Source organism: Meles meles, chromosome 4 (genome assembly GCF_922984935.1).
Source record: "Meles meles chromosome 4, mMelMel3.1 paternal haplotype, whole genome shotgun sequence".
Lineage (NCBI taxonomy): Eukaryota > Metazoa > Chordata > Mammalia > Carnivora > Mustelidae > Meles > Meles meles.
The window spans coordinates 149,418,716-149,441,649 of NC_060069.1; the positions used below are offsets into that span (position 1 = coordinate 149,418,716).

General features: G+C 41.1%; 2 protein-coding genes across 4 annotated transcripts in view; both read left to right on the top strand.

Moving 5' to 3' along the window:
* The first annotated feature begins 665 nt into the window (after positions 1–665).
* On the top strand, positions 666–12,081 carry LOC123940801 (collagen alpha-2(I) chain-like). The gene is made up of 5 exons (XM_046003700.1): positions 666–784; positions 2,034–2,168; positions 6,137–6,412; positions 6,677–7,393; positions 11,998–12,081. Exons 1-4 carry the CDS (start codon positions 666–668, stop codon positions 7,389–7,391), a joined length of 1,245 nt encoding a protein of 414 aa, XP_045859656.1. The 3' UTR covers positions 7,392–7,393; positions 11,998–12,081.
* BACH1 (BTB domain and CNC homolog 1) overlaps positions 6,605–22,934 on the top strand; it is a 41,267-nt gene continuing 24,937 nt past the window's right edge. Inside the window, exon 1 of one of the 3 annotated variants that reach the window (XM_046002983.1) lies at positions 6,605–6,702. The gene's annotated coding sequence lies outside the window, so the exon portion shown is untranslated. Of the gene's footprint in view, positions 6,703–7,168; positions 7,257–18,229; positions 18,322–22,934 lie in introns of those variants that run through there. The other 2 variants (XM_046002981.1, XM_046002984.1) reach the window with 2 other exon arrangements.

Consider the following 22,934-nt stretch of genomic DNA (forward strand, 5'->3'; position numbering starts at 1 on the left):
TGGCTTCATGTAATAGAAACTGAACTCCTGAAGCTTAACCAAATAGGGTTTTCTTTCTCTGGGACGATTAGAAAGTAAACCCCACAACCAGGGCTGGTCAGCTGCTCAGGGTAGCCATCAAGGACCTGAGCTTCCTTTTAGTTTCCTGTTCTTCTATCCTTAGCCTGTGGTTTTCATCCTCAAGGTTGAAAGAAAAGAGCTACACCTCCAGTCTTTTGATGGGGAGAGCAGAGGGTAAAAGTGCATACCAGCTGATCTGCTCTTCTGCTATCACGAAAGTAAAAGCTTTCCTGGACGTTCAATAAAGTGCATGTTTACTTATATCTGGTTGAACAGAGCTAGGTCACATGGTTAATGGAGTCTGGGGTGGTGTTTTTAAGTGTTTTTGAGCACAATTAGAATTCTGTTAGAAAGGAAGAAGGAAGAAGGGGGATTGGGTAGACACCTAGCAATGTCTGCCAAAAAGGGATTTAGGAAAAGGGAAGTGAGTGGGAATAAAGTGTCCCTGGTCTAAAGGTCAGTCCTGAAGTCACCAGTAATGAATATACAGAGTGTTTCTGTGAAGTAGCTAGCACCTGGACCAAGCCATGTTGGGCTTTGCCTTGTGAAACGTCCCACATTCTGAACTGGCTGATGCAGGAAGCTGAGCGGCTGATGCATCAGTGATGCACGCTCACCCAAAGCTGCAGAGACAGGAAGAAAACCGCCGAGATCATTTATTAGTTCACCGTGAGAATATTGCCAGCAAGCGCACCAAATGTTCACCAACCAATCTGAGGCAAATGTATGTGAAGCCAAATCATTAGAAAGAAACCAAAGAGGGATGCGAGTGGGGTGACCTGAATGGCTAATCTAGTGGAACCAAACCACAGTAGCCTGTGGCTTCTCTCCTCACGATGTACTCAGGAATAAATAGTACTCGGGAAGAAGATACTGTAACCTTGGCCAGTGCACCCGCCCCTCTGGGCAGCATGAGAGATGTGTGCCTCTATTTATGCCTCTAGTTCTCCCTTTTCTTGGCTTCAGATTTTGAGGAACTCCCCTTTTTTCACTCTCCTGATATGTGTTCATATATTCACTCTGGCTACCTGCAAGTCTTGGCCTGGTGAATCAGCCAGGGAACTGGCAAGAAACATATGGGACCACTTATAAAGGGGAAGACATGTAACCCACTAAGGGATAGTGGGATAATGGTGCACCCTGGGGCTTACCAAGGTGGGGAGGCACAGCGCTCACTCCTAGAATGATGCTGCTTTTGCTACAGCTCTAGGAGAAGTTTGCCTGGAAAGAACTGAGGACTTGATAGGGGACTATGGCTACAGACAACCTACTGCCTGGCAGAGAAACAACTATGTTCCTATTGATACCTCCCACTATCCAAACGCAACCAGAAGCGAGGCAGCAGGGGAACTCATGGATTCTGTGCCTAGAGACCTTTGTCCTGCAACACAGAGTAGGGTGGAGAAGGCTAGAGAGGGAATCTGGAGTGACCAATAGTGAAAATCCAGCGATTTTGTGGCACTATATTTATCTGTCCTCTGATCCAATAGGTCTCCTTTTATGGCTCTTAGATCCTAGAGGTCAGCCATCATTCTACTCCATTTCCAAAGTGCTTCCTACCTAAAGCAGCCCAGCCTGGGGAACTAGTTGGTGTGAGGGGGGTGATGGGGTGGTGTAGGGGGTGGGGTGCGTGGGGTCCTCACGGCTGTGCTCATTTTCTCTTCCCTAGGCTTTCAGTACATTTTTCTCTCACTGTGGTCACTTCAGTCCAACCCCCATTTAGCTCAGCCCTGACCGATCAGGTTTCCTTTTTAACCTGGTTGTTAGGAAGCTAGAGAAAATTCAGTAGCTTATCTTTATCAAAGATATATACACATTTCTCCCATTGGGGCATGAGTACATCTAGCTCAGGGCTTCTCAACCTTGGCATTACTGACACTTGGGGACCGAGGATTCTTTGTTGTGAATGGGGAATAAAGTGCGCTTATTCACTAAGTTTTTTTTATCCATGGGGACTGTCTTGTACATTGTAGGGTGTTTAACAGCATCTCTGGCCTCTATCCCCTAGATATCAGTAGCACCCCTCCTTTCCTTATCACCACTAATATTTCCTGGGTGGCCTCTGTTGAGAACACTGCTCTAGGTGAATACAATGATACAGGCCAGAGGTGAGTTAAAATACAGCCCCTCTACCGACTGTGTCACTTTTACCAAATATATACATACACACACACACACACACATTTATATATACACACACATTTATATATATATACACACATTTATATATATATACACACACACATTTATATATATATATACACACACATTTTTATATATATATACACACACACATTTATATACATATATATACACACACACATTTATATATATATACACACACACATTTATATATATATACACATATATACACACACATTTATATACATATATATATACACACACATTTATATATATATACACACACATTTATACATATATACACATATATATACACACACATTTATATACATATATATACACACATTTATATATACACACACACATTTATATATATATACATATATATACACACACATTTATATACATATAAATACACACACATTTATATATATATACACATATATACACACACATTTATGTATATATATATACACACACATTTATATATATATACACACACATTTATATACATATATATACACACACATTTATACATATATATACACACACATTTATATATATACACACACACATTTTTATATATATATACACACACATTTATATATATATACACACACACATTTATATACATATACATATATATACACACACATTTATATACATATATATATACACACACACATTTATACATATATATACACACACACATTTATGTATATATCTATATACACACACACATTTATATATATATACACACACATACATTTATATATATATACATATATATACACACACACACTTATATATATTATATATCCTTAATTTTGAGGAAATTTTTGTTATTATGGAGTGGGATTTAATACTTGCATGAATTTCAAAGATAAAAGATCAAGAGCCACAGGTTTTATAATCCTTGATGTGAACATCAACAAATACATATAACAAAGCTATCGGGCTGGATTTTTCTCTGTTCTTTGCAGGCATGTGACCTTGGCTGAAGGCTCTCTATGTGCTGTTTCTGACTTAGCAACATGCACAAACGTCACTGGCTCCACAGGAAAGCATTTGCATCAAACATTTAGTAACTTCAGTAATCTCATTCATTCATTCATTCATTATATAATAAGTACACTGTCCAGCATGACCTTCTGAGAGAAGAACATTTTCTCTACTTCATTATATAAATATATGCCACGGAGTGAGGGAAATTTGGGGCACTATCAGTCTGTAATTGTGGGAAATTTTAAGTGTCAGGTCAGGGAGATTGAAACAGGCTTAAGACGAAAGTCTTTTCTATGTATTTTCCCTTATTGAGCTGAACTTCCTTCTAAGCCCTGATCATTGGGTTGCTATTCTTTTTACAAATTAGGGAATGAAAAAGAAACTCCCTTTTTTGGTGAGGAGGGTGACACAAATTTCACAGCCACTGTTAGTCCACTCTGGCCTCCAACTGGTTTTTGGAGGCACAAGAATTTTTCCATGCTGGGATTCTTCATTGAACCACTTTGGTTGTCATTAAATCTGGTGTCTGGGCAGCACCACTTCCACCAGTTTGGGTCTTGTCCCACTTAGCTCTTCTCCAATACGGTCTTCTTTTTTCTCCTTCATCTGCCTTTTTGGTCTTAGACTTTGTGCACATCTCTAGCCAGAGGTTACATCCCTTTCCCCTTTGTTTCAGATGTCAGGTGAACACGAGGGCATGTTTGTCCATGCTGCTCCAGGATATCCTCCTTGTTTTCTAATAAAATATGTTCATTTTCCATGAAAATCTCCCAGTCAGGGACAGGAGAGGTATGGTTTCAATCACAATCCCTTTGGAGGGAAGAAATGTCAACTGGCTGTTTTCCAAGTTGGTGACACCAATATTTATTTATCTTGGTAATCATCCACAGTTTAAAGCCCATTTTTTGATCCCCTCCCCTAAATGTTGTTGCCTGGATAGCACATAAAGCACATAAAGACAAAAGGAGCTAAAGCGACAGAAATAGAGTGAATGAAGTTCTCTAGAATTAGCTTCTAAAAAGAATCATATGACTTGGGGCACCTGGGTGGCTCACTGGGTTAAAGCCTCTGCTTTCTGCTCAGGTCATGATCCCAGGGTCCTGGGATGGAGCCCCACATCGGGCTCTCTGCTCGGCGGGGAGCCTGCTTCCCCTTCTCTCTCTGCCTGCTTCTCTGCCTACTTGTGATCTCTGTCTGTCAAATAATAAAAAAAAAAAGTTTTAGAAAGAATCATACGACTTAGAGAACTCTACGCACTCCCGTCAGCCCATGGAACAAAGGCCAAACTCTAAGAACAGTGTATGATGCCCATTTTATAAAATAAAATAAAATATAAATATAAATATTTAAATATAAATATAAAATATATAAATATAAATATAAAATATACAAAATATAAAAATATAAAATAAAACCACCTGGTTTTATTTCACTCTCTAATTTAATTTTTACCCTGTCCTTACTACACACTATAAGCTCTAACTCAGTACTTCTCAAGAGTCATTTGAAGACCACCTGTGTCACTATTAAACATGCAGATCCTTGGATAATATTTAGACCCATGAAATCAGAATCTTTGGGGCAGGACCCAGGCATTTGTATTTTAACAAGCACTCCAGAGATTCTCACCCTAAAACTGGAGAGTCATTCTTAGCTGTCTTGGTCTCCTCACCACATTTGTAAAACTTTTCAAATAATGAAGCAAATCAGAGGCTGTGCTAGAAAATATCACCACCGTCATTCAAAGGAGGAAGAGTTCCTCCCAAAGGGGAGGATCTGTTCTTCATCTAGGAAAAAACTGTACAAGTGTGGGAGGAAAGAAGAACATAATTTCATTGGCTTAGGGTGGAAGGAGAGTGAAGACTTAAAAACTCTCACATGTGAAAGAACCCAAATCCTTTTATGGTCTGTGTTCTTTCCCCATTTCTCAGCATTTCTTTGTACCCCACTGTGAACTCTGGCAGTCTGGAATGCCATCTGCCTCCTACCTCTGGACCAAGAGCATGTTGCACACTGCAGAGCCCCATTCTTCCCAGTTAAGGTCCAGTGCAATGTCGTCCCCTGCCCTGATTTGAAGTCATAGTAAATCACTTGACTCCTTGCACTTGTCACTTTCTCATGTATTCTGGATGAAACTCCGCTGTCCCTAACCTGTAAGTACACATTCAGTCACGTTAGTGATAATACCTGACTTTATTATCTCGGTAACTTTTTTTGTCCTGGGAGCTCCAGGGCTGTCCTCCTGTGTTCAAGAATGAGTCCCCACACCCTGGTGCTGTGGCTGTTCAGCCCCCAATTTCTCTCCATTTCCTCTCTCTCTCCGCTCGAACTCAAAGCCAACAGCAAAATCCCTTTGCACAGACCATCCTAACTCCAATCAGGTTGGCTGGCACAGTCTCAGTTCTCTCTCCAGATTGATAAGCTTGGGCTTTGCCTCGTGTGTATCTTTTTGCAGAGACAGTGCTTTGCACTCCAGAGGTGCTAAATGGCTTGGGACATAGTTTTAAAACTGACAATTGGATAAACACCAGAATAAGCATCGGAGGAGGAAAGCCTGACCAGGGCTCTAGCTGACCTGGCTGACACCACTGGGCGCTGGACCTGGCTCCAAGTTTCCTGGCAGCCACGGCCTAAAAGGGAACACCTGTTAGGCGGACGCCCTTATTTTCTTTGTCAGACAGCAGAAGTAGGGCTGCCAGATGCTTTCTACAAAATCCTAAACGCATTTCATACGTCCTACCAGCAAGCTCAAATACCACCTTGTGAACCCGGGCGCCCAGCCACCCGTAAGGGATGGCAGAGGAGGGACCTCCTGTTGTCCGTGGGACTCTGTCTGGGCTCTTGGCAGCTTCGTTCAATTCTGAGCGTCCTGGCAATGCTTGGGTCCAGAAGGCCATTAGCCTTCTCCTTTCTGTGCACCCTTGGGAAGGAGGAGGAGGTGGTCCTCGGTTGCTTTTCCGTACAGGCGGCCGGTTGTGCTCGCAAAGGGGAGCCGAGCGCCGGCCCCGCCGCTGCCGCCGCCGCCGCCCTTTGCGGGTCTGCTCCAGGCCCGCGCAGTCCCTGCCCACGACCTCTCCGGTCCGCCTCGGGAAGGTGCAGCCGCTGCAATCGCTGCAGCCGCGGGAATCCCGCGGGTCCCCAGCCCGCCGACTGAGGCCTTGAGTGAGGGCGGGGTCTCCGGTGGGGGCGGGGCTAGCGCCGCGGGGTGGGCGGGGCGGGGCCTCGCGAGGCGGACCTACGGGGCGGGGCCTCCGGCAGGCGGGGTTTAGGCACCGGGAGGTGGTGGCGGCCGCCGCGGCGGCGGAGGGGAGGGGAAAAGAGGGAGGGGAAGGGAGGGAGAGGGAGGGGAGGGGAGGGGAGGGGAAGGGAAGGGAGGGCCGGGGAGGGAAGGGGGCGGCCGGCCGCTGGGAGGGAGGGAGTCACCTGACCGCTGCCCGCGCCGCCCGCTGGGCTCGCTCGCCGCCGTCAGTCGGGCCGCGCGGCGCCTCGGCTCTGGTGAGTGGCTCGGCGTTCCTCGCGTCCTTCCCGGGAGGGTCCGCGCGGCGGCGCGCGGTCCGGGCTGCCCGCCTGTGAGGGGCCGCCCGCGGGCCGGGCCGGGCCGGCGAGGCGGGGAGGCGGGGAGTGGGAGGCGGGCGGCGGCCTTCTGGGCGGGGGGCGGCGGCGGCCCCTCTTCCTGGAAGTGTCCTCGGCGGCCGGAAGGGGCGACCTGCCTGCGCCCGGTGCTGCGAGCCCGCGGCCAGCGCTGTTGTTTACCGGCCCGCGCTGCACTTTCCCCTCGGGCGAGCGCGGTGGGCGCGGTGGGGCGGGGGAGCGGCCGGGGCCGCGGGGCGCCCAGTGCCCCCGCCCCCTCTCCGTCGCCCGGGTCCGAGCCCGGCCCTCCGGGACCGTGTGACACATCAGCACCGCCCGCGCGGCCGGCCCCGGCTCCGTGTTGTCCTCCCGCCCCCTCCCACCACGCTCAGCAGCCGACGCGTCCCGCGAGCTGCCTGCGTCCGGTCTGCCTGGCCTGGGTGTCTGCGGCGCGTGGAGTCACGTTAAGAATGGCCGAGGTCGTGGCTGGAGCAGAAATGCCACCTTGCGGGGCTGGGTTGAGCCAAGATTGGTTTGGAGGACCGGAGATCGCAGAGCTCCCTTTGTTGGAGTTTTGCCCACACGTTGTAATTAAGACTCCCACAGTGTGGTGAGGGTGGGTGCTGATTGCCGAGGCACCAGCTTCGTGCTTGTCTGAGGGAACACGAGTGCCCCTGCTTTCTCATTCTTGCGCGGCGGGTTTATGTCACTGAGTAGTGTTGTGCGGAATGCCTTTGTGCAGCGAGCCTTCTGCGTGAAACTTGGGCTGATTGAGGTATAGTGTAGTAGTAATTGTGAAAGACGTGTGGGGGAAAACCAAGCTACCGTGCGGTGCTTGAAGGAACAAAGGCTGTTTTGTAGGGATGCTTGTCTATTTGGAGAGCTGTATCAGTGTTGGGACTGTTACCCATGGTGGATGCCACTGCTGGATCTTTGTTCATATACTCTAACGCCCCTTATATCTGGAGGCTTTGCATTTAGAGCAGTCCAGAAAGATAAGGGGGGGACACACCGGACGTGTTGGTGACAGAGCACTTGGGTGCTTCACATGGTCAAGCAGAGAACTGGAAAGAAGTGGGCAAGCTGGCTTCTTCCTGGTCTTGGGTAGTGGTGCAAGGGCTGGGCTGGGTTGGGCTTGAAGGCACTTGCCACTTCTGTCTTTGGCTAAAGAAGCCTGGGGAGAAAAGGACTCTTGGTGAGTCAGCTTGGAGTGGGATGGCTTTGGTTTAGTGACTGCATTGCATGGTGTGTTATTGTTGTTTAATATGGCTGGGTCTGGTGGTTTACCATTGTTCAGTATGTTGGTTGGATAACAAGGTAGGATGATGACTCCTTAAAAAAGTTGGGTTGCTGAGTCATTCACCCCAGCCCGAGAGGTAATTAAGAACAGCTGGTGCAGATATGCTCATCACATGCCTCCACCATAAAAGGCCAAGGAGCGCTCAAGAGGGGTTGCTTCAGAGGGCTGAAGGGGACCCAGCCAGGGTTGTCTGTTTTGATACAGGTAATGAGTGGGTGAAGAGCAACAGCAGTCTTAGGAAGTGGCCAAGTGGTGCTGAGGTTGTGTTTAAACACAGAGCAGCCTCATGACCTACTGCCTGAGAATGAATTTGTGCTGGAGAGAGCTAAAACTGAGCGAGAAATTTACAGCTAGGGGTAACCTAATAACAGGATTGTCATAAAAATATTTACTACCATTACTGTACTTAGTTTTTTGTTTCCCTCTTGTGGTTTTGTTGTTATGTGGTTTGTACATTTCAAAAAGTGAACTTAATTTGTTCTTCATAAAAACTTCTTTATGAGAACACAGGAGACTTCCTCTTGGTTTTCATGACCCTTGGCTTTTCATGCATACAGTAGTAGTTTCTGGTGGAGAGACAAGGGTAAGGGAGAGTATGAATGGAATTGGCAGGTTGCATTGGGTCAAGTCTAGAAGGAGCTGTCTAATGAAAAGTAAACCATACATATACAAGTTTCATTCTCTTGATTATGGTTCTAGAGTGTATTTACATCTTAGTTCATTACTTCTTGCTTTACAAAAATGACCCAAGCTCGGGGCGCCTGGGTGGCTCAGTGGTTTAAGCCTCTGCCTTCGGCTCAGGTCATGATCTCAGGGTCCTGGGATCGAGCCCCGCATCGGGCTCTCTGCTCAGTGGGGAGCGTGTTTCTCCCTTTCTCACTGCCTGCCTCTCTGCCTACTTGTGACCTCTCTCTCTGTCAAATAAATAAATAAAATATTTAAAAAAAAAAAATGACCCAAGCTCATCAGACAGCCCCCTTATTAACAAAGTTTACGAATGGAAAATGTGGAATTGGGTGGGGGGAGGGCAGGGACCGGCCCTTACCTGTGGTCAAAATAATGACTAATTCTTACTGATGGTAATTCACTTACAACATTTTGTGAATGGAAAAGTGGTTAATTTTGTTGCTCTAAGTTTGAGACTATAGGAGATTAGAAATCATGAATTTTTTAAATAAGTATTAGGATCTCCAAGGTGAAGTGCCAGATGATTCATTTGGAAGAAAATAATAAAACTTTGATTTTTAAAATTTTAATTTTATGTAAAATAAGAAAGCTTCAAGATACAGATAAATAGGAGTACATACATGTTATAAAATGTGGGTACGTGCTCCTCTTTTACTATTGGGGGAACATAAAGAATTTATTAACCGTGACCAATATCATTCTTTCAGCAACTGGAGTATTTTTTCAAACTTCTGATTTTCTCTTAAGAGCTACCATTCTTTCAGAATACTCTTAATATTCATTTAATTTTTATTGCATATGTAGTTCTTTTTATGCTGTACTTTAAAGATTTGAAGCTTGAATGTAAATTTATTACATTGTTGATATCAGGAATGGAAATAAAAAAATTCAGAGTTGCTCTTTACATATGATACCATGTATTTTGAATTGGAAACAAGCCAGCTGGTTGGTTTGTTAAATATATGTGATCTGAAGTGTAGTAGTGATGTGGAAAAGGGTGCAGTGGGAGCACCTGAAGATAATTTACACATTGGATTATGACTTGGATATACAAATTCTTTTTTGTATAAAAAGTTATTTTGTTCTGTTACTCCTTGTAGTCATTTTTGGGGGCCAAGTTTACATCTGTTTTAGTAAGGATTAATAAGACTACATATTCAGGGGTGCCTGGATGGCTCAGTTGTTAAGCATCTGTCTTAGGCTCAGGTCTTGATCCAGGGTCCTGGGGTTAAACCCCATATCAGGCTCCCTGCTCATTGGGAAGCCTGTCTCTCCTTCTCCCATTCCGCCTGCTTGTGTTCTCTCTCTCTCTGTCAAATAAATAAACAAAATCTTAAAAAAAAAAAAAGACTACATATTCAGTAAATCATTTGGGAAGTGGAATTTCCCCCCTTAGGAGAATGTGTGTATTTAGAAAATCAACTTCTCAGTATGCTAAGATTCAGTTAAATCTTGTAAGTCATGTGCCTTCTACACTCCTGTATTGTGAGAAATAATATTTAGAATAACAATTGCAGAGTTCTTTAAAATGACCAGTTGTCAGAAATTCTCTTCACTGTATAGATCTCTCCAAGACTTAGGTTTTACGAATCAGCTACTAACAATTTTCTAATATTCTGTTAATGGGAACATTGCTTTAATCTGAAAACTCTCATTTCCTGAGGGTTGTATTTGTTTATGTATCTGTTTACTTATTTACTTTAAATATTTTATTTATGTATTTGTCAGAGAGCAGAAGGACGGAGAGCTGCAGGCAGAACAGGCAGAGGGTGAAGCAGGCTCCTGGCTGAGCAAGAAGCCCCGGGCATATGGGACTTGATTTCAGGACCTGGGATCATGACCTGAACTGAAGGCAGACACTTAACTGACTGAGCCACCCAGGTGTCCCGGAGGGTTTGTTTTATGTGGTGGAATAGATGACTTATGACACTTTCGATTTAAAAAAAAAAAAATTATGCCCAATAATCTACCAAAACCGAAGGTATGGGTAAACTGAGCACTCTGCCAGAATCCAGGCCCCTTGAAGAGATTAAACATTTCAGAACTGCAGATAAAATACAGACTTACGCCACGGTGAAACCGAGACTTCTGGCTTACTCATGGATAGCATTAACAAAACTGAAGTTGTAGGTTCAGTCAGCGTGCAGTTGACAGAGAAGCAGTAAGCAAAGTGGTTCAAAGTGGGAGATCTGGAGCCAGACTGCCTCGGATCAAGTTCTGGCTCTCATACTTACCTGCTTTGAAGCCTTGGGCAAGCTGCTTCACCTAGTTGTGCCTCCCTTTCTCATCTGCAAAATGGGGATGATAATGGTGATAGAACGTATGTCCTAGAGACTATTTGGACAATAAATGCATTAATATGTGTTAGGTGTTGGCTCCATCTTAATACATGTGAGGTGTTACTATCTGTTCACAATCAGGGAAGTGCTCAGTTTCACAGCCACATTTTGTAGTCTCTTCTAAAGATTTTTTTTTTTTAAATTTATTTATTTGACAGCGAGAGAGAGAGAGAGATCACAAGTAGGCAGAGAGGCAGGCAGAGAGAGAGAGAGAGAGAGGGAGGCAGGCTCCCTGCCGAGCAGAGAGCCCGATGTGGGACTCGATCCCAGGACCCTGAGATCATGACCTGAAGGTCATGGCTTAACCCACTGAAGGCAGTGGCTTAACCCACTGAGCCACCCAGGCGCCCCTGTAGTCTCTTTGAACTGAATCACAACCATTGATCATCAGGAAGACTGAAGAGAGCATGTGCAACACGTTGCTGCTACTGGAAAAACAGCTCCAGTGAACATTCTGATGTTAAGTCAGTAGCAGGAACTCAAACACCCAACTTCTGAGGGCAGGGAACACAGGATGTGGCTTTTTTCTAAAAGGATCTAACCATCTCAGCAAAGGCCTGGAGGTGGTCATTACCAGTTAGTTGGAATTGGCTTTTGAAGAAATAAAAACACTTTCCATTCTGCATCTGGTCTATTCTGTATGTAATAGTTGAGGACTCTGGTCTGGCAGGTTTAGTAACCTGTTCACTCCTTCCTTGCTTATTAATATCAGGGCAGACTCATTTCTTAATTCTTACTCCCGACCAGTTTTTGGGGAACATTTGGAATGTAAATATACCCGCCAGTTACTTCTAAGTATTGTATTTTCCTGAAATGACATGCCTATGCCAAGATAGAAAAATTAGCCATAATAAACAGTGGGTATGTTTATCATATGGCTTCTTGCACTTCCAGGTCATTCAGAAAGGTGTCAAGCATTCTGACCATCCTTTAGGTTAGAGTGTGAGTTTCTTTTAATTTATTTATGTATTTATGTATGTATATAATCTCAACACCCAACGTGGGGTTTGAACTCACAACATGAAATCAGAAGTCACGTGCTCTTTCACCCGAGCCAGCCAGGTGCCCCAGAGTGTGAGTTTCTTGATGCTGAAGATACCTATCTTCTGTTTTATCTCCCATGGAACATTGAATGTGCCTTGGCTCTGTGTGTTGCAGACTTTTGGTTGGTTGCTGCAGTGGTGGTATGGTATGGATTCCTTTTAGTCCTGTGGTTTTCAAACTTGGGAATTTTTTGAAAGAGTGAAGGTGAGAACATGTGCTGTACCTCTTAAGTTATGTTAAATGTCTAAGTTGAAACTTTTGATCATTTAAAATTCTGCTTTCTGTTTTCATTATTGATAGGAGTATAGAGGAAGCAGCTGAATTTAAGTCATTCTTTTGGTTCATCTCCTGGGACAGAAAGAAAATTTCTCTTGTGACTTCTTTTTTACTTTGTAATTGACTTAGAATTGAATTGAGCAAAATGTAATTTGGATTGTCCAGATGTTAGACCTCTTATGTATCTAATACTTTTCCGTCATATCCTCACTCCTTTAGAACAGATTCTTTGTTGTATTTAGGATCAGGGACAGTTTAGAGAATATTAATAGGGTAATAAAAATTGCCCCAAAGCAAACATAAGGAAGAAATAGGAGTTGCCAGGATCTTGGTTGTTAATGACTGTTGTAGGAGCACAGTGGGCATGCTGTGAAGTTGGCAGGCTGCTGGTTCCTTTCTCAGTACTGGCACAGTTTAGAAAATGTTACCTTAAAATGCAGTTGAACCTATGTGTAAATCATGTTCTTTTAAAACTAATTTAAATAATTTAATGCTGTGGAAACTTAGGAAATATTCAAAAGAATATTTTTATAATAAAGTTATTATTCCCAGCTTCTATCTGATGAAGTTATTTTCACTTTTTTTGGTTACTTCTTAGATTGGATCAGAGTTACAGAGGACAGTTATAATCCATTTCCCCATTTCCCATTAACATGGAATTATACTAAAAAGTATTTCATATAATGGAGTTGACAGTTGACATTGACAATATCCCACCTGCATGGTAACAGACTGAATGGTGTGGTGAGGGAAATGTTTTGCCCCTCTCTCCTGCCTTTTTTTTGCACTGATCTTTTTATTGACTTGTCTGCCTCCAGGAGTCCAAGGGGGAAGTGGGTTTTGGCCTCAGAGGTGAACTTTTAGGGTCCTGTTGAAGAAATGGGGATATGTACCCACTCAGCTTCCTGTTTACTGGTATCTTCCTATGCCTAATGCCTTATTCCTCCTTTAAAGTGTGCCACCATCTTTTGGAAGTCAGCTGTATCAGTGAAAGAAATTATCCATCAGAGAGTTTGTTATAAAATATGTCTATAAAAGATTTATTAGTCTTTGAATAAATTTATGAGGTTATAATTATTAGGTTGTCATTTTAGAGTAAGTGGTTTTCAGTAAGATCAGTGATTTCATTAGTGTGTATTTTTCACTTAAATATTATTTTTCAGAAATGTAAAGTGGTTATCAAATCTTGGCCCAAGACACTTTTCATTTTCAAAGAACCTAACATTTCCTTATTTATTCAGTTTTTCTGAGGAGTATTCCCAGCATGGTTCAGGGTTCTCCTACAGATAGATTTATCACTTAATTAGAAGGAGAATGAAAATATTCACAGACTTTTTAAATCATTTTTTCCACATTAGTGGAAGACTTTTAAAGTAGAAAAGCATTTTGCGTAGCCTGATGGGGTTACATACTTTCATTCCCAGCCTTTATCTAGAGAAATCAAATGAAATGATAGGGATGAATCTGTAGCTACTCAACCTGGCCTATTTAATGGTCTCTTTGTGGTAAAGGATTGTCACAAGTCCTGTTCAAACTCTAGATATAGTTCCTTGGGTTTTTAAAAAATGTGTTTTGCCCCTCCTGGCATGTCTGTTGTCATTGGCCTGGTTTGTTGTCTGTTCCAGACCCCGGAGGGCTGGGACACCTTTTCCTCTCTCGAAAAGGGCAGCAGTGTACACCCATGGCAGGGGAACTCAGAGATTTGCTTTCCTGCATTTGCTTCTCGGGCCCTTGCCCTGTTCCTGTACTCTGTTAACTTTGCGCGGCTTTCTTATCTCTGGAGAGTAAAGAATAATTGTGTTTTTAAGTTTCAAGGCACTTTGGTCTCTTATCTTTCTGTGCGTGGTGCTCCTCTCCCCAAACTTAAACACAAACACATAATCAGCTTTTGTTGTGTATAAGTAGTAGGGTTGGTAAATTCGTTTCAGCATTTGTGGTATGCCTTTGTATTAGATATTGGGTTTATGTTTGATTAATGAAACAAATATTTATGCCTTTTTATGCCAGGAACTTCTATAGATATTGATAGTATAGAACTTCTTACAAGTTACTGTCTAATAGACAAACCATTACTGTAGCATGTATTACTTTCTGTAGTAGCAACATGTAGAATGTGCCTGGGAGCCATAGAGTGTAAGAGACCTAAGTTTTAAGAAATCAGGAAAGCTTTAGGAATGTCAGTGATGAATGCATAGTTGAACAGAGGAAACAGTTTGTTTTGACATCTCTTTTGAGAAGTATAGCATTGAAGAAGAGTAGAGAAGAGGGATTTTAGTAGGGGGAAGTTGGGTCAGGAAGGGTGTGTGTTTGTGTATGATGTATGAATTTAAAAAAAAATGTCAGTAGGAAAAGGTTGAAGATGCAGGGTGTATCTTTGTTTTGTTCTTGGTTAGTTCCTATTATGGTTGCAAGGTGGCTGCTACAAATTGAAGTGTCGTAAGTCAGTGACTAAGTTCCTTGGGAGAGGACTATTTTTTTTCCCCCATGGGATGTCTCCTAAGTAAAACCTGTCCCAAAAGCCTTATAATAGATGCCATCCTGACCTCTCTGTTCGTGGGCCAGCGTTTTACATAAGCCCATACCTAAATGAGTCAATATCCCGGGAAATGAGACCATACGATTAGCTTAAATTGGTCATCATTTGTCTTAGTTGGTACTGGGACCTGCTTCCCCAGAAACACATAGCCTCAGGGAGAAAGTAGATTTGTGAACATAATCAGTGTTTGGTTAGAAAATGAGGTGATGAATGGTATTGGGTGATCAGCGGTACCATCCTTGCCTGCTACTTAACCCATCACTACAAACAGACACTTCTTTTTTTTTTTTTAATTTTTAATTTTTAATTTTATTTTATTTTTGCTATTGAGTGGTATAAATTACTTATATATTTTGGATATTATATATTTCTTTTTTATTTATTTTTATTTTTTAATAAACATATAGTGTATTATTAGCCCCAGGGGTACAGGTCTGTGAATCTCTAGGTTTACACACTTCACAGCACTCACCATAGCACATACCCTCCCCAATGTCCATAACCCCACCACCCTCTCCCTACTCTCCCACCCCCCCCCCAACCCTCAGTTTGTTTTGTGAGATTAAGAGTCTCTTATGGTTTTAGACACATACTTCTGAATAGAAAAAAGAAAATGTGGTTGTCTCTGGATTTGGAATTTTAGGTGACTCCCCCCTCCCTTTATCATCTTATATTTCCTACCATGGTCAAGTCTTAACCTTTACAGTCAGATTAAATAAATTTTATTTAAAAATATTTAAAAATTGAAAACAAAATGCCCATTTTACGAGAAAAAAAGAGAAAAAAAACTCATGGAAGTAATCTAAAACTATTTCTTTCAGTACTCCAACAGTTCTAAAGTTCTCTGTCATTTCTTAAGGGGGAAAGGAAAATATACAATTAAATTTTGTAGTTTCTGATTTTATCTATACCAAGAGAATCACTCTCTCTCTTAATCTGCAAGGCATGTTCTCCTGTGATATCTGTGGCTCTCCTGAGTGGTGAGGCTAGAGTGGCTTGAATAGAATGGTTGATTCAAAAGAATGTCCACTTGGATGGGCAGGATTCTTTGGAACCCAAACTCTTGAATTACAACCAGGAGCATCTTGTCCCCTCTACACACACATTCCCCTAGTAGGGGGGAAAGTGATCCTGTGGTCAGTTTATTAGTTATTCTTTGGGACTTCAAGAATAGGGCCACTTTAGGTTTATATAGTATTCTTTGTGGTATGTGAAAGGCAAATAAATAAATACACAAATAGCATTGTAAATTCACCAAGTAGAAGTTAATTGCTAATAGTTTTTCCTATTTAATAGTAACTAAGAGGCTGTGATATAGATGGTTAGTGTTTTGAAATGGTATTAATTCTTTAGAGAGAATTTAGAAAGACTATATATACTACCAAAGTAATTGTCTTAGGTAAAAAGCAATAATATTTATCTACTTAGTGTTCCTTAAATAATATTTGCACTGAGAAATATTTCAGCTTTTTTTTATAAGCCTCATGTTTACTTATTTGACAAAATCTTATAATAATTATATTTGGGAAAGTGGCTATGAGGGTTTATGTAGAAAGTCTACAGCTTGGATATCCCCGTTTAGAAATGGTAATTTTGACTTCCAAGTTAATATATTGAGATACTGTAGCACTGTGGTGACTGTCAGGGATTAGTGGATCAGGTTATTTTTAAATAAAGCATTTCAATTTCATACCCTTACTTAATTTAAAAAAAATTTCAGATCTGTGATTCATGTAATATTCTAATTGTTCCCCTATAATTGCTGCCTTATTTAATTAAAATTGATAACTTTTTAACCCCCCCTTTTTTTTTATTTAACTCACATTTATTATGAGTTGGAGAAAGATGATGTTTAAGGAAGGGTTGGGAATTTGAAGGCACTTTTTTCTGTTGTTGTCTCCCCCCACCCCGTTACTTTGCGTACTATATGTGTTAACTGTTAGATCTACAGAGTCATTCTGACCTTGATCTAGCTTTGGGACTTTGACTTCCTCTACGCAATCAGAAATAAATAATTTGGATCATGGTTATGCTTTTTATAGTTTGAAAACAACATATGAAGAATTTATAGTATTTCATTTGACTGTAGGACATAAACACTTAATACTCTGTATGAAACGTAACTTTTAGTGAAATACCTCATAGCATTCTGTCCTTGAATTTTCCATACATAGTTGACTATAACTATAGACTTTTGTCTTTAGTTCAGCATAGTTTAATGTCAGATTCCTGTTAATGATATATGAGATTGTTTATGTAATCCAAGAAGTGTTTTTTTTTTTTAAAGATTTTATTTAATTATTAGAGAGAGCACAGAAGGAGAGGGAGAGGGAGAAGCAGACTCCCCGCTGAGCAGGGAGCCTGACTTGAGGCTAGATCCAAGACCCAGGGATTATGACCTGAGGCAAAGGCAGATGCTTAACCGACTGAGCCACCTTGGTGCCCCCTAAGAAGTGTTAATCAGAAATTAATTAATCAGTATTGAATAATAAAGGGAAATTTGCTATTTCTTGAATGCCCTTTTAGTCTAACACTGTTCTCATCACACACAGGATACTTGAGGCATTTCCCTCTATTCCTTATTCTTCCATCCCTTTTCACTTTCACCCACCCTGTCCCCCCCCCCCAAAGAAAACCTGCACACATGTGCCACTTAGGTCATGCATGTGAATTGGAATGTACTATTTGGATGTGGGGATAGAAGACCTCTACAGCCTTTAAGTTACTGACCCCCTCAGGGTTTCAGTTTCTGCATCTGTAACAGAAGTGGGGAAGCAGGTCATACTGGATGAATGTGTTCTTTTAATTGCAAATGCTTTAGTTCTGTGCAACTGACAATTATCTTGAGCAAACTTTCCAGTTTTAAAGATTTCTTTTTACCTTATTGAGATCTTAAGTTTACTAAATTTTTATTCTTCCAGGATACAGGTCTCTGCCTTTTGTAACTTAATTCTTGGGTTTGCAGAATCTTTTAAAATACAGTTTTCTATTGATCACTTGCATAATGATGGCAGTAATAATAAAAAAATAATAATGATCTTGTGCCAAACACTGTGCTATTAAATGCACCAAACGTCCGATCCTTAGAGTGTTTTTCTTTTTTTTTTTTAAGATTTTATTTATTTATTTGACAGAGAGAGAGATCACAAGTGGGCAGAGAGGCAGGCAGAGAGAGAAGGGGAAGCGGGCTCCCCACTGAGCAGAGAGCCCCATGCGGGGCTTGATCCCAGGACCCTGAGATCATGACCTGAGCTGAAGGCAGAGGCTTAACCTACTGAGCCACCCAGGCGCCCCAGTAAGTGTTTTTCTTATGGGAAACCTGAAGCATGAAATCAGGTGGCTCACAGAAGATCACACACCTGGTAGGTAATACTGGCAAAGCTCTAATTGTATTCTAGTACTGCTGTTCTTTCCAGTGTTACTCTGCTGGCAGTGTTAAAATAACCTAAACTGGCTTTACTTCTGCGTTTCATAATTCTGTGTGTTTGTTTAGCTCTTTATCCCTTTTAAAGGCCTTTGTGAGACAAAATAGGTTAGGAGCTACCTACTTAAGTCTAATGGATGCATATTTGCCCTTTAAATAGCTACACCTGACTTGATGCATCCTTCCTCCTTATTTTCTGTACAGAGTTCTCTTTTTCTACATTAAATCATCCTTTATTTTAGAGGCCTATATAGTTTCCTTTATTCTTTCATAATTACTATGAAGATACCAGCGGAGGCTCCTGTGTTGTAGAGTTGCCCATGAATTTCACACATAATACAAACCAGTACCACTGATGACTGGAGGAAATATCCATTACAAAGGAGGAAAAAGTATTTGGCATTCTTTGGAATTGCCTCTTTGGGAGCCTTCAAGGCGAATGAAATAAATGTCAACTGCATTTTTTTTTTTTTTAAGATTTTATTTATTTATTTGACAGAGAGAGATCACAAGTAGGCAGAGAGGCATTCAGAGAGAGAGAGGGAAGCAGGCTCCCTGCCCAGCAGAGAGCCTGATGCGGGGCTTCATCCCAGGACCTGGGACCATGACCTGAGCTGAAGGCAGAGGCTTTAACTCACTGAGCCACCCAGGAGCCCCTCAACTGCATTTTTTAATGAAAGTACATTGTTTTGTTTATAGTTTATTTTAGTATTTTTCTTTTTTTAATTTAAATTCAATTAACCAGCATACAGTACATCATTAGTTTTTGATATAATATTCAATGATTCATTACTTGCGTGTAATACCCAGTGCTTATCACATCCTGTTCCCTCCTTGTTGCCCATCACCAGGTTACCCTATCCTCCCCACCTACCTCCACAGCCCTCAGTTTGTTGCCTGAGTCAAGAGTCTCATATGGTTTGTCTCCGTCTCTTATTCCTTCTCCTTCAGTCTTCCCTCCCTTCCATTGTCCTCTGCACTATTCCTTGTGTTCCACATATGAGTGAAACCATATGATAACTCTCTTTCTCTGATTGACTTATTTCACTTAGCATAATACCCTCCATTCCATCCTTGTCAATGTAAATGGTAGATATTCATCTTTTCTGAAGACTGAGTAATATTCCATTGTAAATATGAACCACATCTTCTTTATCCATTCATTTTTCTGGTTATAAAGTATTATGTCTTTATAGTTAAGAATTTGAATGCAGAAACAAAAATTACCTAGATGTAACCATTGTAAATATCTTGACATACATTCTAACTAGAGGTGGGGGAACCAAGATTTCTGGACCTGTTAAATGTGCAATGCCTGTTAGATGTACAGGTAGTAATTTGAATATGCAGTTAGGTACACGAGTGTGAAGTTCAAGAGAGTTGTTGAGATTAGACCAAATATAATTATGAGAGTATACTGTAAGTCGATGAGTGATCCTGTCCTTACTTTGGGTCTGAATGAGTTCACCTAGGAAATGTGTGCAAAGAAGAGGAGAGACCTGAGAACTAAGCCCTGGGCTTTCCAGTGTTTAGAGATTGGGAAGAGGAGGATAATCCATCAGTGAAAATTGACAGGTGGCTGCCAGCATGGTGGGAAATCAGGATTGTGTATCCTGGAAGCCAAGAGAAGAAAGGAATTCAGGGAGAGGATGATCGACCTGTTGAATGTTGCTGAGATGCTGTCTAAGAAGATGGAAAATTTGCCATTTAGCAGTGGTTTCCATGGAACGGAGGGGGAAAGGCCTGGTTTTAATGGGCTCAAGTGAAATTGGGAAGAGAGGGAAGTGAAAATAGTGAGGATGTAAATGGTTCTTTTGAGGACTACTATGAAGGGGAGTAGAGAATTTTATTGTAGATGGAAGGGCATTGGGAGAAGAACCATGATAGTATGCTCTGTGTGATAATGGGAATTGTGTGTATTCATCTTTTTTCCTTGGTGGGACTGCAGAAACTTGTCAATTTTACTTGTCTTCTCAAAGCATCAGCTCTTGATTTCATTTATCAGTTCAACTAAAAGCAAATGCAAAATTTTAATATGTGAGTAGTTTTCTTGGTGGAAATAAGTTTCATCAGATTTTTAAGGCTCTAGTGGTTTGGTAGTTCAACAGTTCATTTCTTTAGAAGATTTTTAAAGAATCTGTTTCAATTGGTATTGCTATCAGTATAAAATATTAAACCATATGTATAACATTGTTCCAAGTAAGAAATCTTACTGTATTTCTTTACCCTCCCACCTCCTAGTTTAGTCAAAATAATACAAAATGTTAATGAAAGGTTGATTTTCCTCTTTGTCAAATTTCTTTTCTGTTTGGAAAATCTTCAAAAAATTTAAGGCTCACAACCAAGTTATCAACAATTTAGACTTAACTATGTTTTAATATTTTTGTTTACTATTTAAATATCTTTTAAGTTTATGTTCTTAGTCAAAGTAATACATGTTTTTGGTTTAAAAAATACAGAAAGATTTATCATGAAGCAACCCCAACTGTTATACCCCATCCCACCCCTAATTCTGCTTTGTGGATAATATTCATCTTTACCCATTTCCACTATGCAATTTTTGGTAGTTACCTGTGTGTCTCCAAGATGTTTAGACTTCAGTTTATTTATGAACCTAATATATTATCTGTTGACTTCCTTTTACTATGGATATTAATTTTGTTGCTTCCACCATCACCCCACCTGTATTTATAATCTATTATTTCATTTCTGTTCTTGGTCACCTCTACAACCCCAGAATTTGTTTTATTTTTTAATTTGGTCTCACTCATCTAAGGAAGTACCTTTTTTTTTTTTTGAAGTATCTTTTGACTCAACATTATAAGTCATATAGAAATACTAGTTTTCCTTTCAGTTCTCACTGATTCCATCTCCCAGCCCTTTCATTTTACTTTCATTTTGTCGAGATTAACAATGTCTATATCCCATTTTATAACCATAATTAAATCTTCCATTATTTGTCATTCTGAACGTTGAAACCAGTTAAGTGTCCATATTCTCATGCAGGGGCCCTGGAAAGCTAAGTAGTATGCTATTACACTTCTTTAACTAGAGTTTCAGTGTCTCCTTATGCCACTCAAAAACCTTTCTAGCATCAAATTCAAATAATAGCTAACATTTAATTATTGAGCAGTCATTATGTGCCAGGCACTGTTCTAAAAACATTATGTGTATTTTATTTGATCTTTCCAACAGAAAGTAATATTCTTGTCCCTACTTTACCTAAAAATAAAGGAAATGCTATAAACGTACAGGACAGGAGATGTAAAGTACCTTGCCCAGCTGCCAGGGTTTGTCATCGAATTACAGAAAGCTCTTCTATGCTATCCACCCTAGTGATCTCTAGAGCGGAAAGGCACTATGTTTGTGTGGTTCCTACAGAGTCTTTCAGTCTTGGGTGTGCCCTCTGATAACCACTCTGTGCCTTTCTTATCTACAGCCCCTGATTTTGGGATCCTTGGATGTCTTGGGTGAATACTTAGAAAGTGGTGTAGGAATGAAGGGTGCCCTTGGAGGAGGCTGAGTGAGTTTGCGAATTTCACTCTTCTGGGGAATTTTGGGGAATTTTTTCTCTTTACTTTTTTTCCCCCTTGAGTTTCTTATATGAGCCGGAAGTTAACTGGGATAGTAACTACCACACCTCCTTTTCTGCCCATCAGTTGCTCATCTTAGAAAACCTACAGTTAACATAATATTTAATGGTGAATTATCAAAAACTTACCTTATGAGGGAATAAGGCAAGAATGCCAGCTCTCAGCGCTGTCACTCTTTAGTCATTGCAATAAGGGAAGAAAAATAACCATAAAGATGAGAAAGAAGTAAAACTCTCTCTTTGCAGATGACGTGATTATGGTACATAGAGACTCGTAAGGAATTGTCAGAGCAACTATAAGACCTAATAAGTGAATTAAGTAGGATTGCAGAATTCAACGTTAATATTTAAAAAATTGATTTTATGTTTACAGTGTAGCAGCAGAAAACCAGAAAATGAAGTTTAATAAACAAATTCATTTATGGCAATTACAAAAAAGCCCCGTAAACTAGTTAGGAATAAATTTAGCAAAAGATATGCAAGACCTCTTTACTAAAAACACTGGAATAATGCTGAAAGAAGATCTAAGTAAATGGGGAGATTTACCAGGTTTGTGCATGAGAAGACTCAATTTAGATTTTGGTTCTCCCCATATTGGTATATAGAGTCACTGCAATCCTAATAAAAATTCTGCTGGCTTTAACAGTTCAGTAAGAAAACAGCCCACTAAACATGAGCAGATAAATTGAACAGATTTTCACAAAAGAAGATATACAAATGGCCAATAAGCACATAAAAAGATTCTCAACATTGGTGGCCATCAGGAAAGGCAAATTCAAACCACACTGAGATACTTAGGGTAGCTAAGATGGAAAAGACTGAATACCAAGGCTTTGCTGAGAATGTGGAGCGGCTGGACTTGTGCACTGCTGGGAGCAGTCCAAAATGATACAGTTGCTTTGGAAAACTGCTCAGCAGTTTCTGAAAAGTTAAACATAAACCTACTATATCACTCAGCT